Consider the following 23,311-nt stretch of genomic DNA (forward strand, 5'->3'; position numbering starts at 1 on the left):
TTAGTTTTACTCAGTATTTCTCAAATAGGAAGAAGTTTCAAGGGGCACCTCGGTGGCTCAGTAAGCTAAGCCTCTGCTTTCGGCTCAGGTCATGATCTCAGGGTCCTGGGATCGAGCCCCACAACGGGGCTCAACAGGGAGCCTGCTTCCCCCCACCTCTGCCTGTCTCTCTGCCTACCTATGATCTCCCTCTGTCAAATAAATAAACAAAATCTAAAAAAAAAAAAGAAGTTTCAAGATTGTAAAATGAAGCCCAGTTCTGAACTACCTAAACAGAGTGTGTATATTCCTAAAGAGAGCATATCTCAAATAGTGCTTTACTGCTTCATATCAGCTAAATGGCTGATAACTGTCATCTATTCAAACCCCGTAATACATACCCAAAGTATCTATAACAATGCTAGGCATATGATCTAATTTAATCTCTATGACAATCCTAAACTAGGTATTATCATCCTTATGAAAAAAGAGATTTAAGTAACATATTTCAGTTAATCATTAGAGCAAGAATCTGATACCAGATTTGTTTGACTGAAAATCATGCTTCTAATATTCTATATGGGAAGATCAGAAACTGTAAAAACAAAGGGCGTAAAAGTATAAGGAGGAGTTCTGTAAGGTTTCAGGCAGTGAGTAAAAGCTGTCTATTCCAGCCAGATTCAAATTTATATAAATTTCTAGAGTAACAAATTTTCAAATGTTTTTAAGTTTAAAATGGGATCTATTACAAATTATGGAGAAAAGTGTACTTGGCACTTTTATATCAGCATGCTTATGAGTTAATATTTAGTTAACAAATAAGCATATCAATGTATCTCACACAAGATCTTACCTTTAATAAATCTGTCATATGTTCAAGTCCAAGACCATGTAAAAATACTTCCAGATCTCCAAATGCTGTATATGAACTATACATATTTATAGAAATGTTAATTTCAGAACAGACTGTAAGTGCACAATCATAGTTGCAAATTTACACACTAGACCTATGTTATATCAAAGAAATAAGGAAGGTTTCTTGAGTGAAGACCTAAGTAAACAGAGAAAACGATGACAGTAAAACAGTTGCCTATATGTATGTTCCTTGCGAGGTCTCTATACATGAAAATCTCTTTAATTGTAGAAAGTAAAGATTTAATAATTTTAAATGTGGGTAAGCAGAGACAATTTTGTGGCCATGTAGTGAAGTGTGTTTAGTAAACAATGTATTTTTAATTTTAGCTTATAAAGTCAGAAATTTGCTAAAAAGAATTAGAAAGCAAGATGCAGTCTAGTTTGAACACTAACAAAAATGTAATCTTTGACTTTTTTTATAAATAAATTTCATTGTAGGGGCGCCTGGGTGGCTCAGTGTGTTAAGCCTCTGCCTTCAGCTCAGGTCATGATCTTAGGGTTCTGGGATCGAGCCCCACATCTGGCTCTCTGCTCAGCAGGGAGCCTGCTTTCCCCTCTCTCTCTGCCTGCCTCTCTACTGTCAAATAAATAAATAAAATTTTAAAAAAACTTAAAAAAAAAGAAATTTCATTGTTATTATTTTATTTAAAGTCAGAAATTATTCTCATTACTGTTAGTACACACACATAAAATTTTTCTAAAATTCTGGAGAAAAAAGCATTTTTAAAATCCACACATTTCTCAGTGATATTAAAAAATGCTTGCAAAAGTTTTTTTGCATATTTACAAGCATATTTACTAAAGCTAAAGACATGCATACTTTTTAATTATTTATAGATATTTTACTGAATGAAAACATGTTATTTACCTAAATATGTGATCTTTTTCTTTATCAGAATCTGTCGTCAATAGTTTACAAATAGTCTCTTCTTTAGTTAGCTGTTGAAGCTTTCCCTCCAATGGATTTAAAGTTAAAGAAAGAAAATTGAAGATCTGCAAAAAGTTAACAAGCCATTCAAATACAGTTAACATTATTATATACTATCACCTACACTTAGAATCTAACTTTTTAGTAAGTCAGGGTTATGCCACATAATCAGCCAGAACACAAAATCAGATCTCTTTAAAAAACAACTTATAACACAAAATAATCTTTGATGTTCATAAATTTAATATGTCAAATTCAGTGTCATCTACCCTAAATTTAATAATGCAGTAAACTAATTAAATTTTCCAAATTTTCAAAGCTTAGAAGAAAAACAATAATTTCTTTTTGAAGTTTCACATTAGTAATTAGTAATTATGTCAGTAATTAGTAATTACTCTAGAATAATTTTGGAAATGCAGATTTGAGTTAGAAAATGAAAGGCATGTTTATCAGATTGCTTAAAATATAGAGAAAGTTATTTTCCATGCAGTAGAAGTGGCATGGTTTGATTATGTGATGGAACTTATGGAATGTTACATGCTTTCAAATTCAGAAACTCAGGTTTAGAAGCTCTTGAACTATATGTTAGTTTTACATAGTTGTACTGTATTATATCCTTGCTTAGAAATTATAGGCCTTTGGCCAAAAGCTTTACTATTCAGACTGAAAGTCTGTATCAATAAAGTGATTTAATGTATGGTAAATATTTATTATTGACTTAATATGTGAATGACAGTAGATCATCCACCCAAATATGTTATCATTTTATTATATACCTTGTCACATGTATAGGAGTAAATGTAGCTTAAAGGATTTAATTTTAAAAATGTTTAATATGTATTAATTAAAATTAAAAAACATTTTAATTACATGTTCAAATTTTGACATTTTACTAGCTTTCTCAAAACACTAGTTAATTTTTAAAAGTCTGGACCAGTTCGAATTGTTAAATGGTCTATTACAATTTTATTTCTAGGGACAGAATAAGAATTTATTATTTCTTTATATAGCTTTTAAATTACCACATTATAAATACCTCTTATTTAGTAAGAGTGAGTACTCTAGTAAAATAAAGTTTTCATTAACTGGCCAAAGGAAGATTACATATTTAAGCATTTAATAATAGCCAGCTACACCATTAGAACAGTTCTAACAAAATAATACAAAGTTCTGAAATAATAATGTAACATGCCAGAGAAAAATTAATATATAGGATACCTCTAGATGTTTATTTCTTTTTGCAATCTCACTTGGTGTCTTTCCATCTTTGGTTTGTAGCATTTTATTAGCTCCAAGTTCAAGCAACTTCAAAACTACATTTTTATGACCCTGACGTGCTGCCCATGTTAAAGCCTGTAAGTGAGGGAAAAGAAGATGTTTAAAGTGAGGGAGTATATATGAGACAGAAAGGAAAACTTTTCAACAGTATTTATGACACAATAAAAAAGTGAACATGGTTAATTAACAGAATGATTCAATCTCTTCATTTTACAATATAATGTAAACATATTTCCAAAGTTGTAACTGCAAAGCAGACTGCCAGTGCTCACCAATTTTATAAAACCAAATAATGTAGTCAAGTGATATTAGAGAATGAAATAATATATCTGCTAATCCCTGAACTGTTTTCTGTAAAAATGAATTCTATGTATACTCTGAAACCCAGGCTTTGCTGTGTGTTACAGCTTCTTCTGTCAAGGGTGAGGACAAAAAGAGACAGATCATTCCTTTTTTTCTTTTTTTTCGTTTCAGTGGTTTTCTTCACCAAACAGCAATTATAACCCAGCCCCTCTGTAATTTTTACTTCTTAAAGACTTTTTTGTGGACTACTGATTATGACAAGATATAAAAAGGAACATTGTGCAATCAGTTCTCACAGTATAACCATTCTCATCCTGGGTATTAACTTCTGCTCCATGAGCAACAAGGAGAGCAACAACCTGAGGGTGACCATCCCGGGCAGCATACATGATTGGAGTCATAAGTCTCCTGAAGAGGAGGAAGAAAAGAAACATCTGTGTTAATGCTGCCATTAATAGCTACTCAATTTCATGAATTTTACCATATCCAATACCAAAATATTGTTTTGAAAGCAAAGGAAATGAAAGCTTTTAATAAATCAGATGATTTAAAAATCCAATCTCCCAGCAAATGTGAAGACACTTTTAAGTATTGAATGCTTACACAGCACCCTCTAGTGAGGACATGTGTTTAGAAAATCACTAAACAAGCCATACTTCCTAATATGAGGTTTCGTTAATTTACATATTAATATAGAAAACTATCAGAGTACCCACAATGCTTATCCTGGGAATATAGTGACTAGTGACACAAATAAGGTCCCTGTTCCCTCAGTACTGCTCATACTTATTAAATGCTTTTATTTATTACATTTAATAAAATAAAAGTTTAAAATTTTCTCTTATTTCTTGATGTAGTCCATTATGATTCTATTTTAGTTTAAGCCGGAAAGAATTTTACACTGTCTTGGAGTTTTACTCTAATCAGGAAAGAAATTAGTTTAATAGTTTAGCCAGACTCTCTGAGACTATTTTCTGAGAGAGCACAGTGGTTTCCCTCTATTATATCATTTCTCAAAATAGAGATTCAATCCCTCTCCTCCTGGAAGTTAGTCAGCTTCTGGTTCTATTACAAAGGATACTAGAAAGATTCTATTAGTTCTATGTGGGCTGAACTTAGTACCTTGGTCTGTTTTAAAGGAGGTCTGGGATTCTGGGCTCAATCTTCCTAAGTTGCCTCAAATATCTGATTTATATGGAAAGCATTTCACAAAAGAATAACAAATTATTAAATAACTTCAGAATTCTGTTTTAATCTCATTAAGGAAGTTAATCTTGGTAACTCACATTACATACATGACCTGTAAATTTCTCTATAAGGATTGTTAACATAAGGTATATCCTGAATCTGATCACTTTATACTAATGTCTTTAGCACAAAAAGATTCACACACTTCTTTCTCCTATTTCATAGTGTTATTAAAATTTCAATGTTTTCTTAGAAATTATATGCTATGGTAGCTGTCAAGCATTGCCTCTTCTATCTTGAATATCTCCTACATAGTGGCTTTAGACAGACAATCTTTACAAAATAATGAGTGAATTGCCTGGATAACTTAAAATATGGGAAATACATACAACAGAATAAAATTATAGGCCGACTCATTCAAATTCTCCACTAAGTCTAAATTAAACCTCTTGATGCCTTTTCTTCATCCCACCTTCTCTGTAACAGCCCAAATCTTCTCCTTCCAATCTTCCTATTTCACAAAATTACCATTAACCACATAACTCCAGCCTAAGACTAAGCATAATTTATGACTCTTCTCCATGACTCCATTTATGCCTCTTGTATATGGAGTCATACACAAGTCATCAGCTGGTCCTACCAGCTCTACCTTCATAATATGTTCTGAATCTAACTACTTCGCACGATCCTGTTCATCACTATAAGCAGTGTAAGACATCATCATCTTTCTCTGACCTATATATCTTGTAATAGCCTTGTAACTGCTCTCTATGCTTCTGCTCTTGACCACTCAGAGGTTATTCTCTTTGAAAATGCCAAGTTCTCCCCCTTCCAAGGACTATTCTGGGGCTGTTCCCTCCACCTTTTCCTAGACCTCCATACTGCATACTTCTTCACCTTATTCAGATCCTCAGTAAGAGGAGAAAATCAATAAAATTGACAAGCATATAACCAAATTGATCAAGATAAAAAGACACAAATTACCAGTATCAAGAATAAGAGAGGTGACATCAATACAGATTCTCCATAGTTTAAAAGTATAAGGGAATATTATGAACAAATTTCTGCCAATAAATTGGACAACTTAGATGAAATGGACAAATTTCTCAAAAGATTAAAACTACCAAAGCACACTCAAAAATAAAGAACCTGAATGGTCCTATATTTGTAAAAAAATTAAATTAATAAATAAAAACCTCCCACAGAGAAAACAGCAGGCCCAGAGGCTTCACTGGTGAATTCCACCAAACAGTTAATGAAAAAAATAATACCAGTTCTACTCAAACTCTTCGAGTAAACTGAAACAGAATCCTTCCCAATTCATTCTATTAGCAAGAATTACTCTAATAACAAAAATTAGAGAAAGACATTGCAAGGAAAGAAAACTATACACCAATAATATTAACTGAGCACAGATGCAGAAATTCTCAACAAATTTTGGCAAACAGAATCCAAAAATACATAAAAGGAATAATACATCATAACCGAGTATAATTATCCTGAGAATGCAAGATTAGTTTTGACATTTGACCAAAAAAAGAAAACCACAAGATAATCTCAATAAATGCAGAACAAGCATTTTACAAAATCTAACATCTAATAAAATTCTTAGCAATGTAAGAGTAGAAGAGAACTTCCTCAACTGGAAAACTTTATAGCTAACATACTTAATGGTGAAAGAGTGAACACTTTCCTCCTAAGATCAGAAACAAGACAAAGATGTCTGCTCTCATCACTTCTATTCAACATTGTATTTCAAGATCTAGCCAGTGCAATAAAACAAGAAAAAACAGGCAGCTAGGTAGAAAAATAAGTAAAATTATCTTTATTCACAGATAGCACTGTATGTCTATGTAGAAAACCTGATGAAATCTACCAAATAAAAGTACTAGAACTAATAAATGAATTAGTAAGGTTGCAGGATACAAGATCTCATGGAATACACACATTAGTTACAATTACTATTTCAACTTGCTGAACTCATGATAAGCCATCACTGAAAAGAATTAAAATCAACAAGGCAGAATTATTTCTTTCTAATTTACAGAAGTCTAGTTCATATAGTTCAACCCATGTAAAAAACAACTTACATGTAAACACCAATTTAGAACACAGAATCATCAAAATTTGGTAACCTCAGCATTGACTTATTAATTTGGAGAAACAAAATCATTATGCAGGGCTAGGCAGTTACCTCATTCACTGCTCAATACCACCTTATAAAGTAGAACTTATTCTCACTTTAGAGATGAGAAAACAGGTTGGGAAATAAGTAATTTTTGTTGAAAGATCAGTGTTGGTGTATTATTGAAATAAGATTGTTTATCCCCCCCCAAATCTCCTGAAAATCACTTTTTATAATCTATCCTGATATACAGAAATCTCAAGTTCTCTTTTTCTAAATTTTTTATGTATTTGATTATGAAATATGGGATAAATTTCATAAACTCACTCCACAAGATGGCAAAATTGGAAACCTAAATAAAGTAAGTTGGCTAAAATATAATCTGGAAGAAGTGACACTCTGGCAGAATATCCAGAGAAGGTGACATGAAAGTGTGAGTGTCCCATTTGTTTGAAATTTATCACTGAAAATTTTAAGTGAAACTTCTGATTTTGTACTGAAATTTGTTCTGAAATTTCACAGAAAATTGAGGTTGTTTGAAATATCAACTTCTCTTAGAATCTTGGAAATCAGCAGAGATGGCAACTTTTGTTCAAATCACATGGACATAAATTGTTTCTCAGAGATGCTTACTTCCTCCTAGATAAGAAAAGTACTGGGCCAGCATAGTTTGCTTACTAAGAAGCTTCAGATTACTACTGAAAAATGTGTTACAAAAGTGTTGCATTGGTTTCTTCTAAGAAAAGTTGAATTTACTGAATTGAACAGCAAACTCTTGTAATACTGTCTACATTACCTAGAAGGTTTATTACTTAGCTTCTAAAGAGTTATTAAAGTTATTGATAACATCAGTAATGTTGCATTGACAATTTTGAGGGGGGAGAGAAGGATTCTTCCACTGGTTTTATATCTACAGAAATTTGTAACATCTGTAGTTTTCTGCCTGTTACTGATTAACAAAATCTAAATGAATTATTCAATCTTACAAACTCTTATGAACAATCTTAAGAACTTTTCAGGGAAGTTATAGAACTTTATAATAACTAGTCTACTCAAGTGACATAGTAACAATCTGTGCTACCGGTAACTTTATTTCAGTATTAATTTCTATTTTCTATGATACACTGTAAAGAGCTCTTCCAATTCTCTCTTTAAATCACTGCAATTTTGCTCTGTCTGCTCCTTCTAACAAAATTGCTTTGGCAAAGGTCAACATTTATTTGGACACATTTTTCTAGCACTTAAAAGTATGCATTTCAAAGGCTTCTGTCCTCAACACTTTTCCCTTTTCACTATATAAACACCAAGCCTCAGTGATCTCACCTACTCACCTAACTTTATTGTCAGCACACTAATGGCTGCTGAATCTGTATCTCTAAGCCAGGCTCTGCTCCTGAGCTCCAGATTGTATCTGTCATTGCCACATGGCTATCCTAACCAAACACATATCCAACACATTTCCCAGTCTGAAGTTACCATCTTATCTCCAACACACAATTCTGTTATTACTTACCTCTGTGAACAGCATCACAATCCATGCACTGCCCAACCCATAAACCTGGAATTTATTCACGACTCTTCATTGTGCTTTTGTATCATTGTGCTTTTGTATCATTGTGCTTTTGTATCAGCATTCCTGTGAATTTTACCTCCTTCCCATCATTTATATCTGTCTACTTTGCTCTCTCTCTCTCCTTCTTCCCTGTGTTTAGGTCCTTGTCATTTCTTACACGGATTACTGTCTCCTTGTTTCTAGTCTTTTCCTCCACATTTGTGAATCTTGTCAATTTACTGTTTAAAAATTTCAAGGTTACATCTATGATACGATAAGTGTATCTTTCATGCTAAGTGCTCTGTCTGCCATTTTAGCACCTGCAATCCTACTCCACCCTAATAACAGGCTTTGGTCAGATCTGCAAGGCATGAATTCCAATTTCTCTTTCCTCTGGATATCCTATATTCAGAGAACTCTGGATGAAATGTCTTTTCATTTTTTTTGTCAAGAGGCTTACTCATAGTCTACTTCTAAAGCTTCATCTTAAAAGCCAACATTTCCCAGTTTTTTGAAGCCCTACCACATCTTAGATAGCAATCCCTCCTTCCTCTGTTTTCTTAGCATTTTGTGCTTAGTTTTATCAGTTCAGCTATCAGGCCAAAATGAATTTGTTCATTTCATCTATTTTTAACTAGACTATAAGTTCTTTGAGGATAATGACCTTAACCTATCTCTACATCCACCCCCAATCCACACAATAACTAGGATAATCGTGTTTCTATGTTTTGTGTCATGCTTACATTTAATACAGGTAGAATGTTTTCTTTACATAGTCCATCATTACATGTGTATTGATTGTATTTTTTAATGCATCTATGTCCTTACTCATTTTAGACATATTAGATTTGCCTGAGAGAAATCTGTTGAAATTTCCTGCTATAATTTTATTTTGATCTATATTTCCTTGAATTTAATAGATTTTGATTTATGGATTTAGGGGCCATGTAGTCTAGTGTGTACAGGTTTATGCTTGTTGTATTTTCATTGATTTTGCCTTTTATTGTCAGATTTCTTTATTCTATTTACTGTATTTAATATTAATAATATCTGACGTCGACAATCTTGATTTCCAAGAGTTTGCCTTCACTTGTAAAGGGTTTTTCATATTTCTTTTTCTTCAGCTTTTTCTTTGTAAGTAGCGTTTAGCCATCTTTTGTTTTTTAAACCAACATCTAAGTTGATAAATTCAGTCCACTCTCATTTAGTGTAATGACTGATAATTTCATTGACAATATTTGTTTTGTTGGTTCAATAAATTGCTATTCACTACATTTTTCCACCTTGAAAATATGATGACTCTGCTTTTCCTTTTTTAAAAATATTTTATTTATTTATTTGAAAGAGAGCGAGCGAGCGAGAGCGTAAGCAGGGGAAGTGGGAGCAGTGGTAGAGCAGGGACACTGATATGGGGCTTGGTCTCAGGACCTTACCTAAGCCGAACGCAGCCACTTAACCGACTGAGCCACCCAGGCATCCCTGCTTTTCCTTTTTTTTTTTTTTTTTAAATGTCATTAAGCATTATCATCTTTCTCTGCTCTTAGCAAAAAACATATGACCCTGTAATAAGTAAGCTAGATAAGACCTATTTCTCCTAATGAGACTATGGTTTCCTCCACCACCATGCCATAATTATCCCATGATTCTACTCTAATAGGGTAAGGTCTTTTGAATACTCTTAAGTTCCTCTTAGGTTGCTCCCAACTCTTTGTAAACTATCATTCTTAGATTTTACTGGACTAATTTAGTACTTATTAGAGTTTTACTTAGTTTGTCTGGTTTCCAGACACCACTCTTTATTTAGCACTCATACTTCATATTCCCAGACAGTCTCATATTATCCATTAACTACACATATATCAAAGTTCATCTCTCTTCACTGCTTCTTCTTGTTTTCATCCTGTGTTTTCATGAGGTATCTGTTCTGGTTCTTTTTTTGTTTGGTTAGTCTTTTCTCAATTATTCTCCTCAGATGGAGCACTTGGGAAATGTACTTTGAGTTCTTGCATATCCTTGAACATTTTCTTTCACTCTGTCAGGGGCTAAGAACAAGATTTTCAGGCTACAGGCCTTAATATCTACTTTCATTCTTTTCTACCTACAGTTGTGTATAAGAGAAGTCATGCTACTCTGAACTTTTTACTTTCTCTTGTTAAAAACTTAACTCTTTCTGCCCAGAAGCTTGTAAAATTTTTTTTTTTGAGTTTACACATTTTAACCAGAATATATGCCTAGGTGTGTCTTTTCTTTTTTATCAATCCAAACTAAAACTCAAGAACTTTTCCAATATGCAGTCTTTCTTTCAATAAGCAGTCTTCAGAGTTTTCAGCCCAGGAATCATTTCTTTTTTCTAGAATGTATTTATTACCAGTCTTGCACTTGCTCCTTTTTCTTTCCTGAATTTTGAATTCAAATATCACATTTTTAAAAAAGTTTCAAGAGATCTTTTTTCATGCTGCATTTTGATCTCCTTATGGGATCTTAATTTTTAATTTAGGTATTCACCATTCTCTGTCAGGAACTTTATTGTACTAGGCAAGCAAATACTTTAATGACCAATCCTTTTTCTAGCTGCTGGGAAGTTTTTTCTCTTGCCTCTTCAAAACCAAGATCTAATTGTTGGAATATTCTTCTTATTTAATTTTTTCATCATGATAAGTGTATTCTTTAATCCCCATCACCTACTTAACCTATCTCACCCATCTCCCCTCTGGTAACCATCAGTTTGTTCTCTATAATTAAGAGTCTGTCTCTTGGTTCCTCTATTTCTCATTTTTTCCCTTTGCTCATTTGTTTTGTCTCCTAAATTCCATGTGAGTGAAATCATATGGTATTTTTCTTTCTCTGACTTACTTTGCTTAGCATTATACTCTCTAGCTCTATCCATGTTGTTACAAATGGCAAGATTTCATCCTTTTTATGGCTAAATAATATACCATTGTGTGTGTATCTGTCTGTATGTGTGTGTGTGTACATTATGTATATGTATGTATATGTGTGTATACACACACACACATAACCTCTTCCTTATTCATTCATCGATAGATGGACACCTGGGCTGCTTCCATAGTTGGACTATTGTGGGTAATGCTTCAATAAACATAGGGGTGCATGTATCCTTTTGAATTAGTGTTTTTGTATCTTTGGGTGTAAATACCCAGTAGTGTAATTACTGGATCATACAGTAGTTCTATTTTTAATTTTTTGAGGAATCTCCATACTGTCTTCCACAGTGATTGTACCAGTTTGCATTCCCACCAATAGTGCAAGAAGGTTCCTTTTTCTCCATTTCCTTGCCAACATTTGTTGTTTCTTGGGTTTTGATTTTAGCCATTCTGACAGGTGTGAAGTGATATGTTACTCTAGTTTTGATTTGCAGTTCCCTGATGATGAGTAATGTTGAGCATCTTTTCATGTCTACTGGCCATCTTGATGTCTTCTTTGGAGAAATGTCTGTTCATATCTTCTGCCAATTTTTTTTTCAGATTATTTGTTTTTGGGGTGTTGAGTTATATAAGTTCTTTATATATTTTGGAGACTAACCCTTTAGCAGATGTGTCATTTGCACATTTCTCATCCTATTCACTAAGTATTTTTTAATTTCATTGATTATGTCCTTCACTGTGCAGAAACTTTTTATTTTGATGTAGTCCCAATAGTTTATTTTTGCTATTATTTCCCTTGCCTCAGGAGATATATCCAAAGATACAAATGTAGTGATCTGAAGGGGCACATGCTCCCCAATGTTTTATAGCAGCAATGTCCACAACAGCCAAACTATGGAAAGAGCCTAGATGTCCATCGACAGATGAAAAGAAAATGTGGTGTGTGTGTATATATATATATATACATATATATATACACACACATATATATGTATATGTGTGTATATATACACACACACACACACACACACACAATGGAACATTATGCAGCCATCAAAATATGATGTGTTGCCATTTGTAATGACATAGATGGAACTAGAGGGTATTATGCTAAGTGAGATAAGTCAATCAGAGAAAGACAATTATCATATGAACTCACTGATATGACGAATTTGAGGAAAAAAACAGAGGATCATAGGGGAAATAAGACAAAACTGGAAAGGGAGATAAACCACAAGAGTCTCTAAATCTCAGGAAACTGAGGGCTGCTGGGGTGGAGTAGGGGATGGGGTAACTGGGTGATGGGCATTGGGGAGGGTATGTGCTATGGTGAACTTTGTGAATTGTGGAAGACTGATGAATCACAGACATGTACCCCTGAAACAAATAATATATGTTAATTAGGAAAAAAAGGAGACGTATCTAGAAAAATGTTGGTATGGCCAAAGTTACAGAAATTACTGCCTGGGATTTTTTCTAATTATTATGGTTTCAGGCCTCAAATTTAGGTCTTTAATCCATTTTCAGTTTACTTTTGTGTATGGTGAGAGAAAGTGGTCCAGTTTCATTCTTTTGCATGTAGCTGTCCAGTTTTCCCAGCATCATCTGTTGAAGACACTGTCCTTTTCCCACTGGATATTCAGTCCTCCTTTGTTAAAGCTTAATTGACCATCTAATTGGGGGTTTATTTCTGAGTTTTCTATTCTATTCCATTGATCTTTGTGTTTATTTTTATGTCAGTTCTATGTTGTTTTAATTACTACTACTTTGTAATATAACTTGAAGTCTGGAATTGTGATACCTCCAGTTTTGTTTTTCTTAAGATTGTTTTGGATATTCAGGGTCTTTTGTGGTTCTACACAAATTTTAGGATTGTCTGTTCTAGTTACGTGAAAAATGCTGTTGGTATTTTGATAGGGATTGCATTAAATGTGTAGATTACTTTGGGTAGTATAGATGTTTTAACAATATTTGATCCGTGAGCATGGAATGTCTTCCCATACATTCGTGTTGTCTTGAATTTCTTTCATCAGTGCTTTATACTTTTTAAGAGCCACCTCTTTGGTTAAGTTTATTCCTGGATATTTTATTGCTTTTGGCGCAACTGTAAATGGGACTGTTTTCTTAATTTCACTTTCTGTTGCTTATTAGTGTATATAGAAATACAAAATATTTCTGTATTGATTTTCTATCTTGTGACTTTACTAAATTCATTTACCAGTTCTAAGTTTTTTGGTGCAGTCTTTGGAGTTTTCTGTATACAGTATCATATCATCTGTAAAAAGCGAGAATTTTATTTCTTCCTTACCAATTGGTCATATTCTTAATGGCAGAAATCCTTACAGATTTTGAAAATCAAATAAATTTCTTGTGCAGTGGGTCCATAGTTTAGGAGCAGGCTATTCACTCCCTCCAGAAGTACCTGGAGCATTCTCCCTGCTTTCTTATCTTCTCCAAATCTCCCAACCTTACCAACAGAGCCAACTCAGCTCACTTGTTTAGCTCCAAGTCTTTAGGAATCTGGAAACCTAAGACACTCATGCAGGATCAGCTTCACCCCAGATCCATAAATCTCCTAATGTCAAGCTTTTATGGGATTAAGTGCTCTCCATCTGGGTGTACCCCTGATGACCTCCCACCATTTTGCAGGGATAGGAACCAAGAGCCTGAGACATCATCAGGATCCAGCTGCCTTAAGGTCTCAGCAGTCTGAGTGAGGATCAAAGAAAGGCAAATAGTTTAGAGTTGAAAGAGGAAGAGAATGAGGTCTTGGTGGCAATTTCCCCGATATCCTTGGGTCATGTGTATGAGCCTTTGCCAGTCCAACATGTATTCATCCTATATTTTAGTCACTGAGTTTTACCAATTATATTATTTTTCTGTTAATATGGTTAGACTTACTTCTGACACTGAGCTTTTTATTCACCATGTTTCCAGGTAAATACATGCTTCCTTGTTTCCTTTTCAGTCTTATTAGACTGATCAAATTCTGTTTGTTCTATCCACCCCTTACCTCCACCCTTAACCCCTTAATCCGAAAGCTTGTAATATCCTTATTTTAGTACTTACTTTTAATTCCTTCTCACCTTCTTCCCAACACTCTTAATCTTATCATTTAACAAAGACTAAAGTTAATAAAAAACTGTGGTCTCATCTGAGAGAGAAGTTAACTTTTGTTTTGCTTCATTCTCCCCTCAGCCTCTCAAATTCCAAAGCTGTTGGCATGGAAATTTAGTGTAATTTCTCATTTTATTATAAATGATCTTCTCTTTTTTTAAAAATTTATCTTTTTTATTAACATATAATGTATTATTAGCCCCAGGGGTACAGGTCTGTGAATCGCCAGGTTTACACACTTCACAGCACTCACCATAGCACATACCCTCCCCAGTGTCCACAACCCAACCACCCTTTCCCTGCCCCCCTCCCCCCAGCAACCCTCAGTTTGTTTTGTGAGATTAAGAGTCTCTTATGGTTTGTCTCCCTCCCGATCCCATCTTGTTTCATTTTTTCCTTCCTTACCCCCTAAACCCCCCACGTTGCCTCTCAAATTCTTTGTATCAGGGAGATCATATAATTGTCTTTCTCTGATTGATTTATTTCGCTCAGCATAATACCCTCTAGTTCCATCCACGTCATCGCAAATGGCAAGATTTCATTTCTTTTGATGACTGCATAGTATTCCATTGTATATATATACCACATCTTCTTTATCCATTCATCTGTTGATGGACATCTAGGTTCCTTCCATAGTTTGGCTATTGTGGACATTGCTGCTATAAACATTCGGGTGCACGTGCCCCTTCAGATCACTACATTTGTATCTTTAGGGTAAATACCCAGTAGTGCGATTACTGGGTTGTAGGGTAGCTCTATTTTCAACTTTTTGAGGAACCTCCATGCTGTTTTCCAGAGTGGCTGCACCAGCTTGCATTCCCACCAGCAGTGTAGGAGGGTTCCCCTCTCTCCGCATCCTCTCCAGCATCTGTCATTTCCTGACTTGTTAATTTTAGCCATTCTGACTGGTGTGAGGTGGTATCTCACCTCACCTGTGGTTTTGATTTGTATTTCCCTGATGCCGAGTGATGTGGAGCACTTTTTCATGTGTCTGTTGGCCATGTGGATGTCTTCTTTGCAGAAATGTCTGTTCATGTCCTCTGCCCATTTCTTGATTGGATTATTTGTTCTTTGGGTGTTGAGTTTGAAAAGTTCTTTAGAGATTTTGTATACTAGCCCTTTATCTGATATGTCGTTTGCAAATATCTTTTCCCATTCTGTCAGTTGTCTTTTGGTTTTGTTAACTGTTTCCTTTGCTGTGCAAAAGCTTTTGATCTTGATGAAGTCCCAATAGTTCATTTTTGCCCTTGCTTCCCTTGCCTTTGGTGATGTTTCTAGGAAGAAGTTGCTGCGGCTGAGGTCGAAGAGGTTGCTGCCTGTGTTCTCCTCTAGGATTTTGATGGATTCCTTTCTCCCATTGAGGTCCTTCATCCATTTTGAGTCTATTTTTGTGTGTGATGTAAGGAAATGGTCCAGTTTCATTTTTCTGCATGTGGCTGTCCAATTTTCCCAACACCATTTGTTGAAGAGACTGTCTTTTTTCCATTGGACATTCTTTCCTGCTTTGTCGAAGATTAGTTGACCATAGAGTTAAGGGTCTATTTCTGGGCTCTCTACTCTGTTCCATTGATCTATGGGTCTGTTTTTGTGCCAGTACCATACTGTCTTGATGATGACAGCTTTGTAACAGAGCTTGAGTCTAAAATTGTGATGCCACCAACTTTGGCTTTCTTTTTCAACATTTTTCTGGCTATTCGAGGTCTCTTCTGGTTCTGTGTAAATTTTAGGATTATTTATTCCATTTCTTTGAAAAAAAATGTATGGTATTTTGATATGGATTACATTAAATGTGTAGATTGCTTTAGGTAGCATAGACATTTTCACAATATTTGTTCTTCCAATCTATGAGCATGGAACGTTCTTCCATTTCTTTGTGTCTTCCTCAATTTCTTTCATGAGTACTTTATAGTCTTCTGAGTACAGATTCTGCCTCTTTGGTTAGGTTTGTTCCTAGGTATCTTATGGTTTTGGGTGCAGATGTAAATGGGACTGACTCCTTAATTTTTCTTTCTTCTGTCTTCTTGTTGGTGTATAGAAATGCAACTGATTTCTGTCCATTGATTTTATATCCTGACACTTTATTGAAAATTCCTGTACAAGTCCTAGCAGATTTGGAGTGGAGTACTTTGGGTTTTCCACATAAAGTATCGTATCATCTGCAAAGAGTGATAGTTTGACTTCTTCTTTGCCAATTTGGATGTCTTTAACTTCTTTTTGTTGTCTGATTGCTGACTTTGCCTTTATTCTTGATATTCTGAAGTTCATTGTGATGTGTCTATATATTCTAATTTTTAATTAAAAAGGTGTTATGTACCTTTATCTATTTGTGTATGTGTGTAAATCTTGCTTTCAAAGATCTTTCAATCCTAAGGCTTTGTGTTTTCAGTTTGAGAACAACCTATTCTGGCTACTATTACTTCAAATATAGTCTCTTTGATTTTCTCCTTCTGAAACTCTAATAAGAGTTAGAACTTTGGTGAGGTTCTCTATGTCTTCTTGTATCTTTTCCTTTGTAACCCTTGGTGTCATATTCTAGGAGATTCCCTTACATTTATCTTCTAGTTCATTAATCAGCAATTCAGCTGAATCTCATCTTCTGTTATTTACATACTCAGTTTTAATATTCAATAAGTTCCTTTTTTTCATAATTCACTGTATTTGTTTGATAATGTCTGTTATTTAGTGGAGGCAAACCCCTCTTTTATTGTTCAGAAGAATAAAGCCATTTTTAAACTGTTTTTTCCACTTTCTCTTGTTTAAGTTACTCTTGTTCAATTTGTTGTCCCTGTTTTATGATATTTATATTCTTCAGATTTTGATGATTTTTGATTGTGCACTGTCTTCTGGCCTGAAAAGGCCTCTCAGGCATGGAAGGTTCAAGACAGCAACCCTGGCCTCACCTATCAGCACTGTGGTTCTTAGGGATTGCCAGAGAGGGCTCCCATCTGTTTCTTTCTTTAGGAATTTACTCCTTATCCATTCCAGACATTATTCCCTTTCCTGTTTCAAAAAGAACCTTACTAAAACTTTATGGATATCGGGGCGCCTGGGTGGCTCAGTGGGGTAAGCCTCTGCCTTCGGCTCAGGTCATGATCTCAGGGTCCTGGGATTGAGCCCCACATCGGGTGTCGTGCTAGGCAGGGAGCCTGCTTCCCCCCTCTTTCTGCCTGCCTCTCTGCCTACTTGTGATCTCTGTCAAATAAATAAATAAATCTTAAAAAAAAAAAAACTTAACGGATATCTAAAATTTGTTGTGGAGGGGCAACACTTAAGCATTTGTTCACTTTAACATCTCAAAGTCATAAACCTATTTTTTAGAAAATAATTGGTCTTTTCTTTGGTTGTGTTTTTCTCTCACAATTTATAAAATCATTTCATCAAGTTAAAACAATTCCCTTGGCACTCTGAATGAGATGTTTAATTTTACAGACTAATTTAGATAAAAAACGAATGTCCTTTTTAAATGCTGAGTCATCCCAGCCAAGAACATGACATAGCTCTTTAATTTAATCTTTTGTTTCACTCAGTGTAGTTTTAAACTTTTCTTCATTTGGTTCTTTCACATTTCTTGTACACTCACTTTTAAATATTTACACTTTTAGCTCTTGACACTGGGATCTTTTATCTCATTGTATTCCCAAGCTGGTTATTATTTTTAAGTTGAAAACCAACTTTATTTTGCCTATTAGTATTAAAAAAAATAACTACATCATTTTATGATTACTACTTCTAACAATTTCTGGGTTATCTTGGGGTTTACCAAGCATATAGGTATATAATATAAATTATTAGAATTTTATCCCCTCCTTCCTAATAAAAAAGGCCTAATAGTTTGATCAAAGGTAACATAGTTCAGCGTTTTAAAACAAGATTTGGCAAAATTTTTCTGTAACGGGCAAGAGACTAAATATTTTAGGATTATAGGGTATACAAGGCTGTGTCACAGCCACTCAAATCCACAGCTGTAGCATGAAAATAGCCACAGACAATACATAAATGAATAAGCATGGCCCTGCTCCAGTAGAACTTTAAAGGTTTGCAAACTCTTGGTTTAAAGCAGAAGTTGTATACTTGTAAATATAAGTATAGTCATCCTACCGAAGTTCAAAAGTAGTGTTCAGCATTTATTGTCTGTGTAACCTTGCGAAGTTTCTTACATTCTTACTGCCTCAGTTTCTCTAACTTTATAGGGACATGATAATAGTTTCTACGTTTGTGGAACCTATTTCTACGTTTGTGGAACAGATATGATAATCTGTGGTAATGACATAATAATGTTCAATAACCAGAACAGATACTAAGATTAAATAAATTAGCTGTCATTATTAGCTATTTTTGTTATTTGTATCTTGTTTTCTTCTTTTGCATGTAACTGAATTGCCCTATAATTCCTAAAACAATGTTAAGACAAAAGAGAGCTAATGTTAAGCATCCTTGTCATCTTCTTGGAATCAATGCAAATGCCTTTACTGTTTCTCTGTTAAGCATATGACTTGTTTTGGTTTCAGCTATATGTTGATGACATTAAGGACCTATTCATCTAATCAAACTGGACTAAGGTTATGAAAATTGGAATGTGATTTGAACTTTTGTAAAAACACCACTCTGGCCATCTATTATGATGGTAACCTCCCTTTAAAAAATTCCTTGATCTATTTAAAAATATATTTCCCTAATATTGAATCATTTTTTTGTAGTTGACATGAATCCCATATGATCACTGCATGTTACTTTTTTAATTTGCTGATAACATTCATTTTCCTCATACTTCATGAAAGATCTGGGATTTTTCTATTTATATTTGAACTGAGTTCAATTTATAAAGTTTGTTGGAGTAGATAATTTTTTAATCTGGATTTCAGAATCAGTTATGTTTGCTTTATAAAAAAGAACTGACAGTCTTCTCTCTCTGTTTTTATACTCTGGAATTATTTAAATTGTATAAATGTAATCTGTTCCTTAGGAATTTAAAAGTAGTAGATTGTTCAACTCTCTGAGCTTAGCACTTTTTTTTGGAAGTTAGCTTTCAAACAATTTTTCCTCAAAAGATAGAAATCACAATATAAAATTAAAAATAACAAAAAAAAGCACAAATGAAAACATACTAGAAATACCATCTTCAACACATATAACAAAAAGCTAAGAGATCCAATATACAAAAAGATCTTATAAATCAGTAAGAAGCATGTGGACCACCAAACAGAAACAATGGCAAACATCACAGACAATTAATAGACAAAGAAATAGAAACAAGTCACAAAGGCGTGAAAGACTAATCAATTAGGTATTATTGAAAAGTATGCAAACTAAAATGAAGAATCATTGTTTAGACTGGACAATTTAGAACATCAAAAATATCCAGTGATATCATGGTGTATGTGCTCTCAAATACTGTTGGATGTAGCATAAAGTAACCAAATTTTTCAGAAGACAATTTGACAGCATCTATCACAATTCTAAATATAAACATATCTTTGAGTCAGAAACTCTACTTTAGGAATATATTCCATAGAAGACCTACCCACATTTCCAAAGTTGTTAACTGTAGCATTTTTTGTAATACTAAAAAATGGAAAACAATCCAAACGTTTTTCAGTAAAATATCAGGTTAAGCAATAATAACAACACATCCATACAGTAGAATATTATGCAGCCATTATAAAGAGAGAACTATAGTTATCATGCTGGCAGTATAATGTCTGCGAAACACAGATCAGTTGAAAAAAACAGTTGCGCTACAGTAGATAGCATATAATTCCATTTAAAAACAGAGGAAAACAAAAGAAAAATGCTAACACACGGAAGAAACTCTGTAGGAATATATAACAGCCTATTACAGAGTAGGAAAAAAAGGCTTTTCACTTTCTAAATTACATATTTTTAAACAAATTTTAACAGGAACATTTTGTAATTAGAATTTCAAGTAAAAATACATTTGATAACTATCTTGACGTACAATGGAACTAACATTCTTCAAATTCAAGCAAAATTACTATTTTCAATTCTGAATACATAGTCCATGGCTCTGGCAAGAGCAACAGCCTTTTAACTGGACCTCTTGGCTCCAACTGATCCTCAACCTACTGTCAGAATAAACTTTATAAAATACTAATACATTCCTTTTTCTTAAAATTGTTCAATAGCTTTCAGGATGAAATTCATATTTTCTAGCATGGATTACACAGATTTTTATTTAGCCACTGCTAAATTCTCACTCATTTTCTGCTCGAATACCATATGATCTGGTTATATAAATTACAATTGCCTGAATAAAATGTGCACACTTATCCTTCTCCACCCGAAGAGGCACCTCCCTCTACACTGAATATTCTTTTCTACCATCACTTGACTGGTATTCATTCCTCAAGTCTCAATTCTAAAGCTAAAACTATAGGAATCTTTCACTTGACATCTTAATCTCTCTTAAATTCTCTCCTAATTTCTATTCATAGAGAAACCCTCTATTACCTCTAATCTTACTATACTGTAAAAGTCTATAGTTTTGTAATCTCTTCTACTATATTGTCAAATTCTTCAGGCAGGAAACGAATCTGTTACCTTGTATCTCCTAGTGCTTAGTACATATTGTTTAATTAAACCTAGCTGAATATACTAGTGATACTGTTATTTCCTTCTCTACTATAGTTCCTCAAAAATTATTTATGGTCAAGAGTTGGCTAAAAAAATTAAATGTACACGTATTATTATCATAATTAAAATTTTTTTCTGGATGATATAGAGCCATTTGTTTATCTCTATTTCATTTCAATAAAACTTCCACTAGAGGGCATACAAGGAAAAGTAGAAACAAAACTCAGCCTAACAGGAAAAAAATGTACCATCATAATGATATATTTATAACTTCTCTGTACCAAGGGCAAAATGGTTGGTTTGTCTGCATGTCACAATTTTACCATATAGTTCAGTTTTATCTACTGTTTTTATACTCTGCTTTAAGCAATGAACCTTTAGCTGGGGTATTAATGAAACAACTATGAAAAAGGAGACTCAGACAACGATAAAATGCTATGAATTGGGACATCCATTTCCAGCTATCAGAGTAGTTTTATTTTATTAACCCTCCTACTAACAAAGGCTGTAAAAGATGACAAAATACTAAATATGTTTGAAGTCCTGCTAGAAAATCAAGGCAGCCAGAACACAAGAAGCCAATATCTTGGGGAAAAAGAGGCATTTGTTGAACTGAGTACCAAAATCTCTGTCACTTTCTCTCTTGAGATAGTCACCAATTCCTGGGCAGCATAAGCAGAAAGTAGTACCTCTAGGCCTTCTTATGTGGATAAAGACATAAAAATTGGAGTTCAAGGCTACCAACCAAGAATTTCAAGGGTTAAGGGTCTGGAAAAAAAAGAGAATAGCAAAAAATAAAAGGGACCCTGTAGAAAAATGATCTTCTCCTGTGCTTTTATCTTCAAGGCATATGCAGATTCCTAAGGTACACAAAATATGTGTGGAGAGGAGAGAGGAAGACCATAAAACAGATGCCAAGAGGCTGAACAGGTAAGAAGAGCTTTTAGAATTCCCATAAAACTGAGGAGACAAAATTATCATTCATGACCATTAAAGGGTAAATGGCTCAGGTAAAACACCACGTTTGAGTTGAGATCACTGAAGGGCTATAAGGGAAATAGGTTAATCCTGAAACCCAACCTGAACCATCATAATCAGTGATTAGATCAAGGTTCTAACTCCCAGTCAGTAGAAAATATTTTCTGGAAGCAAAGAGAGCTACACAGATGTTTATATATAATATCTAGCATTCAATCAAAAATTACTAGGCATTCTAGGAGACAAAACAAGTGACCAAGAGAAAAAAAGACAATTAAAAAAGACCTATAGATGTTACTAGAAATATACTTTAAAATAAGTGTGATTCATATGCTCCAAAAAACAGAAACAAAGAATAAATTTAGAGACCTGAACTTCAGGGGAAAAAAAAAAGAGGTAAGCAGAAATTCTAGAACTGAAAAACAGGATTGCTGAAATTAAGACATTAATTGATGAGTTTAATGGCAGATTAACTGCAGCAGCAGATCAGCAACCTGGAGGTTAGGAGGACGCCAGGAGAAAATACCCTAAGTGAAGTATGGAGAGGAAAAAGGACAAAAAATAAAGAAAAATTGTTGAGACATATGTGATATGGGTGTAATGGTCTAAATCTCAGTTGGAGAAAGAATGAAGTAAAAGCAGTATTTGAAGACATATTGGCTGAAAAACTTTTGACTCACAATAAATTTTAAAAAGTTTTAAACAGATTTAAAAAGTTCTATAAATCCCAAACTGTACAAATTCAAAGATATATCTAGGAGTATTATAGCAAAGTTGCTTCAAACAAGAAAACAAAATCATAAAACCACCAGAGGATAAAACACAATACCTTCCACAATAAATTAACAGTTAGGTTTTCAATAGAAACAAAGGAAGCCAGGAGACAGCAAAATGAAAGCCTGAAAATACCAAATGGAAATAACATCTAACCTATAGTCTATGCTCAATTAAAATGACTTTCAAAATAAAAGTTTTAATAAAAATGTTTTCAAACAAATCCCATCCATTTTTTTCAAAGAAATGGAATAAATAATCCTAAAATTTACACAGAACCAGAAGAGACCTCGAATAGCCAGAAAAATGTTGAAAAAGAAAGCCAAAGTTGGTGGCATCACAATTTTAGACTCAAGCTCTGTTACAAAGCTGTCATCATCAAGACAGTATGGTACTGGCACAAAAACAGACCCATAGATCAATGGAACAGAGTAGAGAGCCCAGAAATAGACCCTTAACTCTATGGTCAACTAATCTTCGACAAAGCAGGAAAGAATGTCCAATGGAAAAAAGACAGTCTCTTCAACAAATGGTGTTGGGAAAATTGGACAGCCACATGCAGAAAAATGAAACTGGACCATTTCCTTACATCACACACAAAAATAGACTCAAAATGGATGAAGGACCTCAATGGGAGAAAGGAATCCATCAAAATCCTAGAGGAGAACACAGGCAGCAACCTCTTCGACCTCAGCCGC

General features: G+C 34.0%; 1 protein-coding gene across 1 annotated transcript in view; it reads right to left on the reverse strand.

The window, feature by feature from the left end:
- Window positions 1-23,311, reverse strand: part of ASZ1 (ankyrin repeat, SAM and basic leucine zipper domain containing 1) — a gene marked incomplete at both ends in the record, with an annotated part of 54,795 nt that overhangs the window by 11,020 nt on the left and 20,464 nt on the right. The window contains 4 exons of the mRNA XM_080818843.1: window positions 833-908; window positions 1,763-1,887; window positions 3,041-3,175; window positions 3,700-3,811. Of these exons, the coding sequence (XP_080674969.1) occupies window positions 833-908; window positions 1,763-1,887; window positions 3,041-3,175; window positions 3,700-3,811 (448 nt within the window). The remainder of the gene's footprint in view (window positions 1-832; window positions 909-1,762; window positions 1,888-3,040; window positions 3,176-3,699; window positions 3,812-23,311) is intronic.

Source organism: Martes martes (assembly GCF_963455335.1).
Source record: "Martes martes genome assembly, chromosome: 11".
NCBI classification, from domain to species: domain Eukaryota; kingdom Metazoa; phylum Chordata; class Mammalia; order Carnivora; family Mustelidae; genus Martes; species Martes martes.